Below are 12,031 nucleotides of genomic sequence, written 5' to 3' on the forward strand. Positions count from 1 at the left end.
TACCCCTGTGCTCCTCCATATCTCAAAGCCTACCCCTGTGCTCCTCCATATCTCAAAGCCTACCCCTGTGCTCCTCCATATCTCAAAGCCTACCCCTGTGCTCCTCCATATCTCAAAGCCTACCCCTGTGCTCCTCCATATCTCAAAGCCTACCCCTGTGCTCCTCCATATCTCAAAGCCTACCCCTGTGCTCCTCCATATCTCAAAGCCTACCCCTGTGCTCCTCCATATCTCAGCCTACCCCTGTGCTCCTCCATATCTCAAAGCCTACCCCTGTGCTCCTCCATATCTCAAAGCCTACCCCTGTGCTCCTCCATATCTCAATGTGTACCCCTGTGCTCCTCCATATCTCAAAGTCTACCCCTGTGCTCCTCCATATCTCAAAGTCACCCCTGTGCTCCTCCATATCTCAACGTGTACCCCTGTGCTCCTCCATATCTCAACGTGTACCCCTGTGCTCCTCCATATCTCAAAGTGTACACCTGTGCTCCTCCATATCTCAAAGTGTACACCTGTGCTCCTCCATATCTCAAAGTGTACACCTGTGCTCCTCCATATCTGAAAGTGTACACCTGTGCTCCTCCATATCTGAAAGCATACACCTGTGCTCCTCCATATCTTAAAGCCTACCCCTGTGCATGTCCAAGTGTACCCCCTGTGCCTCCAGCATGTCTCTATGTGGCTGTGTATATCTCCATGTGTATCCCTGTGCCACTAGTGCAACTCCATGCATGCACCACCATACCTCCAAGTGTCCTTCTGTAGGTGTCCACACTTTGATTGAGCCGTGATCCTCCACATTCTAGCCACTTGCAGTTGTATAGCGTTCCCCTGCGTATCTTTAAGGATACACTAGGTCAGGGGTCAAAATTTCCACTCGCCCCCTCGCAAATTGCAAGTGAAAATTGCGTGGGGGCGAGTGAAAATGAAGCCATTGAGTCAGGCACTCCTCGGGGCGGCTTCTCTCCTCCTCACCGACATGATGACAGCGCTCCCTCGTCCGTCCGTCCGGGGTTGCAGGAGGGAGCGCTGCCTGCTGTCAGGATGGCCGAGCGGGAGAGAAGCCGTGAGGAGAGAAGCCGAGTGTGTTGTGCTATGTGCGCGTTGTGCCCTGTGTGTGTTTGTTTGTGTTATTAAGGGCAACTGGTGGCGAGTAACTTCGAAGGCCTGGCTAGTAGCTCAGGACCTGAAATTTTGAGCCCTGCACTAGGTGGTGTTGTTGTTTCAATGCGGCCACGTGACCGGACTAATACTTGTATATTGAAATGTATCTTTTTTGTGTAGTCAAAACCATTCCCTATACTTTCCAGCTATACAGCTATACACTGTGCAAACATGTTATAATTCAATCCTTTAAAGCTGAACTTCGTGCTAAACAAGTCTTGTCTAAATACAAGTGGCCTGTGTATTTTTACTGGAATCTTGGGCTCCTCTGTTTCTTTAGTTATACGGTAACAAAAACCTGACAGAGGTTCCGTGTCTCCCTGGGCAGATTCACTCGTCAATGTTTTTTATGCTCACAGGTTCACTTTAACCATAAGGACACGTTACCAAATCAGGAAATCAGAAATACATAAATCTAATGGCAATACTGCAGATAGAGCTCACAGAGATGGGAAACAATATTGACAAGGAGCAATAAGAAATGATTTATTTAGTTGCTTTAGATGGCTGCTATATACAAAATGATTTCAAACTACAATGTCCCCAAGAAATAGAACATTCAAATGAAGATTAGAGACAACGTACGTGAAATCCCACTATTATCTTCAGACCAGGTAAGAGAAAGGTCAATGTGAAAAGGATGGCTTTTGCAAGCTTGCCAGTGATTGCCTTTAAAGCAGATGTCAGGATAAAAGTTTACATACATAGGAGAAGCAGCTGATATATGTGAAGCTTATGGACCCCAAATGGAGGAAATGGTCCTAGTCTCAGCTATAGAAAGTACACAATCCGATTCTAGCTATTATATTTCCCACATACTGATAATTGGGCATACAAAAAATGTCAGTATTAAGAAGTCTCTTCCATCCACCAATCAGATTCATCCACCGACTTGCCCTGAAAGTTTTCACTGTGAATTGTTGATGCAGGGAGTAGAAAGGAAGCGTTAACCCCTTCACGACCCATGACGGGATAACCCCGTCATGAAGTGTGAATGGGTTAAACAGACTCCTGGCGGCGAAAAGTTTCTGAAAAGTCTTTTTAGTTTTGTAGAGCCGGCGGCCGGCTTTGCAGTAGAAGAGATACTGGTGGCTAAGCTGCCGCCAGATCGCTTCTACGATCCGGCAACTGCGATCTGCACTTCAATAGCTTATTTAGAGTGTAAAGGTGACACTAGGGGTCTTTTGGATCCTGAGCATCACCTTAAAGAGGACCTGTCACTGGCAATATGCTATCACATGTGGGGCTTGTAAGCTCCCCTATGTGATAGCAATTAAAGTTAAAAAAAAAAGTTTTAAAAAGAATATTAAACAAATGAAATGTAAAAATTATTTTACACATTTTTTTTCCCCCCGCGAAAGTCTCCCGCGAGCATGCGCGTTGTCACGTAAACACGCGTCGGGTGTACATGGGTACACATGGGTGCAAAAAATGAAAAAAAGGCATTTGTCCTTAAGGGGTTAATACAACTCAGACCTGTGGGGTGCTCTGTGGATTTTAACTGCAGTGCGTTACATAGAACTGAATAAAGAAGAATGAAGCCTGCCATTGCTGATTTTCTAGTTTGCTGGTTAGCAGTCTCTGGGCATAACCCAGTACAAGGGTGCAGCTAGTGAAGTCGAAATATCAGAACTCTTCACACAGCTACATACCCATTTCGGATTAGTATTGAGGCATTTGGATTGACAACTCCAAGAAAAATAGCATTTTTCAATCAAAATATTTCAGCAATGAGAGAGACCTACATATTGAGAGAGACCTACATATTTTTTTACTAAAACGTTCCGTTAAAGGAGTGGACTTTTTGATTTTAACACATTAAAGTTTATACACGTATGGTCATAGGTTCTGGAACACAAACGTTTTGCTTTCAGGAATTTAAATCCATGTGCATCAAACGCCAGCACCAAAATTTACGTGCACAAACCCGCGTTCAGCATTTTCTGTCCATACATTCCTATGGACAGAAGAATGCAGTGCTTAAGTTCCCGGGCACCATAAAACACAGGCGTATTTAATGTATGCCAAAAACCCTGCATTTGTGCCTGTGTGCATGAGCCCTTGTTCTCACTAGCAAACAGGAGTTTTCAATGCACTTTTATATGGGAGAAGATTGTATTAAGTGGTCACCTTGATTGGAATACAACTGGTACATGTGTCCTTAAATGCCCTTGCCTCTGAAACTGAACTGTCTGACTACATTGTCTTGATGAAGATACAATGGTGTGCTGGTGACTTATCTTCTTCTTGAAACTGAACTATGACATCTGTTCAGGATTTTAGACTCATTTGGGAGATTTATACCTGAACCTAAATAGCGGTCCCACTTTATAGATTACTGTTTAATATGTATCATGTTATGTAATGTTCTATACTTTGATTAATAATGTATACTTAAAAGGTCTCAGAAGAAGACAAAAGCACTGAGTGTCCTGAATGTTATTGGTAATTACCATAGTATTGTAATAATCAGGGCTTGAAAAATTTGAGGGCGTCAGCCAAAAAGGTCACCAGTCAGCATGACCGGATTATAGCCTTGCAATTTATGTTAACATTTTTTGGGGACAGATAGAGCTTTCTTTTGGTGGTATATAGTCACCACCACCAATAGTATTTTTACTATATAATGAAAAAAAGTACCTAAAATTTCGAAAAAAAATGTTTTCCCTGCGTTGCAAAATAAAATGTATTCTTACCCATATTTTTGGTCAAATATAAAAGATGGGGTCACGTCGGGTAAATAGTCACCAAACATGTCAAACCTTAGAATTCCGCGCGCCTGCAAAATATGGCCACACCGAAAATTGGCCGTAGGCGACGCTTTAAACTGCTTTAACTGCTCATCAGCTTAGTGTTATCATTGATTGATGGCCCTAAAATTATTGCTCATACTCCGACGTTCGCGATGATATGTAACATGTGCGGCACAATCGTCGTTTTCACACGTAGGCACACCCATGTATGTCGGGGGCAGGGAACTTTAAAAAAAATGTAGGTCTTTTCTAAAAATGTATTACTCTTTTTTTTTTTTTACACTTGGCTTTATTGCCATCACATTGGGGGCTAAGATGCTCCCTATGTGATAGCCAATTTACATGACAGGTCCTCTTTATGGAGACATCAGGGGTCTCCAAGACCCCTAAGGTCAGCAAGGGACCGCCAGAGAAGCTGATGAAGCAGAGATCTGCTTCACCAGCTTCTCTAGCTGGGAACGACAGCTGAATGCGGAAGTGATGTAATATACATCACTTCCTGCATTCGGGGACCGGAGAGCAGATCAGAGGGAGATTGTGTACCGATCTTTGATACCTTTGATCTCCTGTCACAGAGCAGCCGTGCCAGTACCCGGCCGCAATGGGCACAGTAACGGCAGCGACAGCTGGGGGGAGGGGGAACAGCAGCTAATACAAGCCATCAATTGCTTCAATGTAAAAGCTCCCGGCTGACCGTTTAATTACCATGGCCGGCCGGGAAGCTACTTGTCCGGGCGGATTTTTCAAGCTGTGGTACTAATGTTTTGTACTATTAAATATTTCAGGGGACATAGTTCTGGTTTGTTGATTATACCTTATTCAATGGTTTAAAGGTTTGCATTTTTGTGATTTTGCGTCTGTTGTAGTCCATTATAAAGGCGTTGGTGTCCTAGAAGTGTATAGCAGTGCCTCCAAAATGATCAGTCATGCATTTATGGAAGTGCATGTCCTTACTGCAAGTATTATATGGAACAGCTCAATTAAGCAGCCAGTAAAGCACGCAGAAGCAGACACCTCCAAATTACAGCCTAAATTGGCACGATGTGTTCAGAGAATGGAGAGCCATTATGATAACAGCATTTCTCTGTGAAAGAGTATTCATGCTCTTGTGAGAGCTGCTAGACACTAGAGCATACTGATTTAAAGTGCAGACTGAAAGAAGTGTACACTTATAAGGGTTAAAGTGGTCATCTATTAAGAGTGCAGGGTCTGAAATGGACACCTGGCCTATGGCGAGGTGGACAGAGACCCTCCTGCAGGAGAAGGGGATGTGTAGCAAGGCAGCAGAGTTTGGTGTTGCAGCAACCAAAGCTACATGTGGCAGTGCTAATGAACATTTAAAGCAAACAAGAAAGAGCCCTCTGAGATGTAAACAGAAGTAACAGAGCAAAGTAGAAAAAAAAACCCAAAAAGCTACTTACTGTTTGATCCTCGGATACCCAGCTTATCCTCTGGTTTCCCATGAGTAACACCACCAAAAGCCCGATCCACTATGAAGGCGGTTATCTTGTCCTTTGTGACGCCATCTTTATCAACAACATCTGTCCTTGCAAAAACTGTAAATATATCCGCCAGTCCTCCATTGGATATCCAGATCTAGGAAGAGAAGTGAGCACATGATACATATTGGGTCTGATATCATGGTTATTAAAATATTTTGCAATGACTCCAGCAGGTTCCACCATGTGACTTTTACAGGCATTCCAGAGAGAAAAGCCCCTTACATGATCCTGGCTGTGATCCATGGCTACCCTGCTCATTTTCAATACAAGTAATGTAATCTTATCCCCAGGGCTTGAAAAAACCGCTCGTCCTCTCGTATGCGACGAGAAGACTTTGGAGCCGGACAAGTAGCTTTACATTTCAAGCTATCAGGCGTCTCTAGAGGCAACCGATCACTTGTATTAGCTGCGGTTTTCCCTGCTTCATCAGCTTCTCTGGGGGTCCCTAGGTGACATCAGGGGTCTTGGGGTCATGTAAATTGGCTATCACGTAGGGAGCTTCTTAGCCCCCTATGTGATAGCAATAAAGTGTAAAAAAAAAAAAAAAATAGAGTATTAAAAAAATGAAAGCATAAAAAAACCCAAAAAAAAACCACAACATTTCTTTTTTAAAGTCCCCGCCCCCTTAAAAACACATGCAAACATGCGTCGCGTGCGCCTACGTGCAAATTTTAGGTGCCATCAATCACTGATAACACTAAACCGATGAGCAGTAAAAGCTTCGCCTGTGGCCAATTTTCGGTGTGGTTGTTTTTTGCAATTTTGCGCGAGCACGCAATTTTAAGGTTCGACATGTTTGGTGTCTATTTACCCGACGTGACCCCGTCTTTTATATTTCACCAAAAATTTGGGTAAGAATAAATGTTTTATTAACATAACGTAGGGAATTTTCATTTTTTTCCCCCCCAAAATGTAGGGTACTTTTTTCATTATATAGTAAAAAAATAACCCCCCCCCCCCTAGTGGTGATTATATACCACCAAAAGAAAGCTCTAGGTGTCCCCAACATTTTTTTAACATAAATTACAACGCTATAGTCCGGTCATGCTGACTAGTAAAATTTTTGACTGACTGCTGAGACACCCTAAAATTTTTCAAGCCCTGCTCATCTTGCTCAGGTTTAACTCTTTACCTAATCTTATCAAAAACCCAGCAGGGGGCCATGCACCAAGCCTTGTTACCAGAGCTCAGAGTAAGAGTGCAGCAGGGACTGGAGCTGGGAGGAAGGAGAGTTCCTCACTGCGATTCCTGACTGTTATAAAAAGCCAACCAGCAAGTTTCAGAATAAAAACCCATTTGAACCCTAAGCTGTTCAGATGAAGTATTCTGGAAACCATTCAATTGGATACCGGAATCTCAAATTTTGCAAGCCAACGTGAAAGTACAATGGGCGATCTTGGGTTCCTAACCAGTTATCATCTGCATAACCCATGTATGTCTTCCCTGAGTTTTTGTAGCACTCAATCCAAAAACTCACGGTAGTAATAGGTTAGAGTTTACCAAAACTGGCACTAGAGCCTCTATGTGTTTGTACAAATATAGCAGAGAGACTGAAAGCTTCACTTACAGAACTGCTGTGAATGGCTCTAGGCACTCTGTAAGGCTCTGTGGAATGTACTGGTGCTATATAATAACGAATAATAAAATTATTATACCTTTGAACCGTTCAGAATATAGTGCTTTCCATCAGCACTCAAAGTGGCTTTAGATTTGATTGAAGCAGCATCACTTCCACTAGAATAGGGAAAAAAAATAAGACTCTTCATAAAAGCATCACTTCACCCCTGCTCACTCTATTACAGTAGGCTTTGGCATTCTGGATCTACAGCTGTAATTCAACTTTGGCTATAAATTGTGCAGCATTAGACGACACAGTGCACGGCTGATGAGCTCTACAAGCCATTTTTCCCTATTCTCAAGTTTCCATATATGTCATTGAGTCAATTACAACCTGAAAATATAACCTATATTCAAACAGAGCATAGCAATTATTTTCCCCACCAATTTACTAAAAAATAAAAGCTACAACATACATCTAACACCAGCACATTCAATAGTAGGGCTGCAACCAACTAATCAATTTATTGATAACGAGAATAGTTGTCAACTATTCTCATTATCGATTAGTTGGTTGGATCCCCTAGCTCTCTCCTCCATGCTTGAAGGAGGGCACAGCAAGCAGAGGGCGGGTCCAATAGTCAACCTGCTATTGGCTATTGCAATTTGAAATGGCCAATAGCAGGCTGACTATTACACCAGCCCACTACCTGGTGTATTTACATTCAGCTGGCCGCTGTCATTCCCTGGCTGAAGCAATTCAAGCGCCACGTGCTTACAATACAAAAAAGTCATTTTTAGTTTCAGCCTGACAAATTCTGCAGCGGGAGGTGCGTTGCAGTGCCATTTATTTCAAAGGCACCCCAAACGCGCCTCCCACTCAGTGTGATCGCCCGTACTGGAATGCACGGTACCGCAATGCCGTGCGTTGGCAAAAAATTGTGCATGCAGTTTTATTCTGAAGTAAACTTTATGTTTCTAACACTGAAGTTGTGTATTTTATTTTTCAAATTAAGGATGGTAATTACATTTTTAATCCGATTAAAAATCAAAAAGAAAAAAAAAAAAAAAAATCGGCCAACTAATCGATTATGAAAATAATCATTAGTTGCAGCCCTATTCAAAAGTTCTAATGAAAGTCAACCCTCTAAACTAGCAAGGATCCCACTATGAAGGCTCCAAACAAAAAATACACAATAAAAAGGGACATTTACAAATTATTATTTTTTTTTTTACAGAAACATGTAGGATAGACACAAATATGTGCCAGTATTTTAAAATCTTTATATATGCACATAAGGGCAGCCATTTTCACATAACACATGCCCTACTTCCTGCTATGCAGCAGTGTGACACAATGCTTGTGCTGAACTGCTCCTTCTCACAATGCAAGTCTATGCGTTATCAGACTCCTTAAAAACAATGTACTTCCTAAGTGGCTGATATCTCACCAGTTGTGAAGAAGTGATTGCTCTGAGGCACCAACAGCATCTTCAAGGTTTTAAAACAATACCCATGTAAGAAAAAACTTGTAAAAATTATAAAGAATTATGTTGAAGCCTAACTTAAAAGGAGAACTATGAGGTGAGTGAAAATCAGTCATTCTCATAGTTCGAGCCGATGTGTGACAATTAAACTGTCACATGTCGGCTCAATAGATCGGGAAGTGAGCGAATGCATACCGTCGCTCGCTCACTTCTCGATCATCTCCCTGCAGAGGCAGCGATTGTCAGTCACGGCTCCCTGTGGGGATTCCCCCCTCCACGCTCCGATCCTCCGGCGCTGACTGGAGGAACGGACGGGGAAGGGGCGGGTACAGCTGGCTCTGCCTCTAGATAGGCAGAGCCAGCTGTCACTCACGCAGCTGGGTGGATCTCGACAGTAATGTTGGGATCCGTCCCGGCTGCAGCGGTCTCAGTATAGCGCAAGCTGTAGCTCGCTATATACTGAGTGTTGGGTCACGGGAGGACGCTAGTATATGTCCTCCTGTGACCCTTAAGAAAACTATGGGGAAAAATACTTACCCTATAGTTTACTTTTAAGCCTTTTATTTTTCTGGACAGAGTGGAGAAGATATCAAATTTCTTTCACCTTTCTATTTCTGTCTGAGACCCCATTGATGAGATTTTTCATCATTTCCTGTACAATGATTAAGATGATTTGCGGTCAAGACAGAACTGCATGGAGAGTAAAACCTCTCTCACACTACTACTACTGGAGAGACATTTTCTATCATTTCCAGTCCTGACAGCAATCAGATCCTGGCTCTAACCCTTCCCCGCTCGATCCTCAGCTGCAATATTTCTATCCTCTCTAGTTCTAATTAAAATAGCAAAATGACGCAGTCTTTTCACCATGCATGTGTCACATAAAGCATGCCAAAGATTACCTTTTTTTTGGAGGTCCCAGTTTGACCACAAACTATAGGGGATACCAAAGATCTCTCCAAAACTTCACGTAAGCAGGCAAAACTTCTGAAAGCCATTTTGGCACAAATAATAACTACATATTTGTCCTGCCAATAGGATCATTTACAGAACTGTATTTCCAGATGTAAATAGCTCTAATTTTAGAAGCTTTTAACATCTGACTCAGATTTTCCTGATTCTTCGATGGAGGGGGTTCAGGTTTAGGTGTCATGTGCAATTTTTTTGTAGAATTTGCAATCCAGATAGCAATGAAATTAGTTCTTTTTTTTTCTATGTGCCAGGAAATAACCACAAAGGACAGTAGGAAAAGTTACGTTAGCCGGGGTTCTGTTCAGTACCAAATCAGTATCAGAATTTTGCAGAAGTCTCATACCCCACATGTCACTGGCTCACTGTTTTCCCAGAAGCCTGCACAGGACTTGGGACTGACAATACCCCGCATGTCACTGGCTCACTGTTTTCCCAGAAGCCTGCACAGGACTTGAGACTGACAATATCCCGCATGTCACTGGCTCACTGTTTTCCCAGAAGCCTGCACAGGACTTGGGACTGACAATACCCCGCATGTCACTGGCTCACTGTTTTCCCAGAAGCCTGCACAGGACTTGGGACTGACAATACCCCGCATGTCACTGGCTCACTGTTTCCCCAGAAGCCTGCACAGGACTTGGGACTGACAATGTCTTAATAGCAGGCGGATTCTCCCACTCTATGCTCAGTTTGAGGAACTGACTGCAATTAATGTTTTTATCTGAAGAACAGAAGCAGTTAAGAATCTACAATGAAGCTTGCCAAGATCTTTGTAATACATATCAATAACCTAGAATTTTTTTTTCAGCAGTAAAAGGATTTGGATTCTTAAGCAGGCTCTACACTGAGCAAATGGGAGGCCCAGTCCGCTGGCTCCTGCCCATCATCTTTCCAATAAAAAAAAAAATAGAGGGCGCCAGGCAGAAAACTGAGGGCCAAACGGCTCTTGCATCCAGACAGATGATGGCACTGTTCAGGTGTTTTGGTAGCTGACCTGGCTGACTATCAAAATGCAATAGCTGCAGCGGGTGAATCTTCCACCACACACTGTTTAACCTAGAAGGAGGAATCTGTTAGATGTAGAACAGTGTATACGAAGCTCAACTGTGGCAGCTGAGTATTCATATCATCACCTCAGGTCATCTATCCAGTACTTGAAAATAAAACCCCTTTAGGAAGTGTTCTGATGTTGGGGTTTTTCCAGCGCAAGGAAAGTCAATTTGCCTTGTCACAGATAGGTGTTGGGCTGGTAAGCACTGAAAAAAACAAAAAGTACAGCATGCAGTAGCACAATTTTCCAGTGTATCGGGATGCGACGCGGTACAACCAACCTACACCATGCTATGCGTGTAGAACTTCATGTAATGTAACTTGTGACATTTCAATAAAGCTTTAAAAAAAAAATTGCAGCATCAGCTTTGTGCTTCTGTAAGGCCTGGTTCACACCTGGGCGTTTTACAGCGCGTTTCTACGCGCTGTAAAACGCTCAACATGTGAAAACCAATGATTGCCTATGGGCATGGTTCCCACCTGGGCGTTTTACGGCGTGTAGGAACGCGCTGCAAAATGCCCTGCGCCCAAAGAAGTACAGGAGCTTCTCAGGGGCGTATTTGCAGCGCGTATCCATTAGGATACAGCCAGATAGCCCTCGGAAACGCGCATTTGTTTTACCGCAAATCGCTGTAAAAACGCGCGGCACGAAACGCACGGCAAACGCGCATATTCCGTACGCCAAGGTGTGAACCCAGCCTAAATTGCAGAAAAAAAAGGAATAATGTCACCAGCACACCGGTTAAAATGGATCATTGATTAACAAAAACCGGTGTGCTGGTGACATTATTCCTTTTTTTTCTGTGATTTGCACGGTGCCTTCCGTGGTCACTACAAGCACCCACCCAGCTTGGGGTTATTTTGGTAAGGAGTGCAGCAAGACATCCTGTTTTTTGATCCCAGCCTAAATTGGTCTTTATGCATACCTGTACTCAAACGTTAACTGGAAGCTCAGGCTAAATGTGATGAATAAAAAAAATTAAAGGCCTAAATGCTTTGCCCAGGCTCTCTCTTGTGCCAGTCACGTGACAAAATGTTCAATGATCTGTGCTAAATGGCAAGGTCATCCAATAATAACTCTAAATCCTTCTTTCTGCAAAAGGTCATGTAATCAAATGTCTAAGCCATGGTCATGTTGCCACCAATAGAGGGAGCCTGGAGAAGCATTCTCCCCAGAAGATGTAAGTAAATCCTTCTATTATTCTTTATTTATCCAACCCAAAAAGATGGTTAACAAAGCATTTAGGTAACATTTCAGTGTAGGGCAGCTTTAATGAAAACAGACGTCTCAGACACATACATTTAGAACATTAGTGGGCGCGTGCGAGAGACAAATAGGGAGAGCAAGGTTTCACACCCCAATAACGTAAGTATAATACACCACGAATAATACATAGCAACGCTACATACTGTGTCATCACCTGTATCATGGATATTTCTGCAACAAGTCTCTCAATAGTGATAATACAATGTTTTTAATCTTTTGTGAATAATACATTTCTCTTCTTATATAAATTTTGTGAGAGTTCAAGTGTTTCTAAAAAGC

General features: G+C 42.8%; 1 protein-coding gene across 1 annotated transcript in view; it reads right to left on the reverse strand.

The window, feature by feature from the left end:
- The window catches only part of ACAD9 (acyl-CoA dehydrogenase family member 9), a 78,097-nt gene that overhangs the window by 36,673 nt on the left and 29,393 nt on the right, over positions 1 to 12,031 (reverse strand). Inside the window, exons 6-7 of the mRNA XM_018557175.1 lie at positions 7,075 to 7,153; positions 5,339 to 5,513 (exon numbers count right to left, since the gene is read on the reverse strand). Of these exons, the coding sequence (XP_018412677.1) occupies positions 5,339 to 5,513; positions 7,075 to 7,153 (254 nt within the window). The remainder of the gene's footprint in view (positions 1 to 5,338; positions 5,514 to 7,074; positions 7,154 to 12,031) is intronic.

The sequence above is a fragment of the Nanorana parkeri genome, unplaced genomic scaffold, assembly GCF_000935625.1.
Source record: "Nanorana parkeri isolate BGI_ZX_2015 unplaced genomic scaffold, ASM93562v1 scaffold270, whole genome shotgun sequence".
Lineage (NCBI taxonomy): Eukaryota > Metazoa > Chordata > Amphibia > Anura > Dicroglossidae > Nanorana > Nanorana parkeri.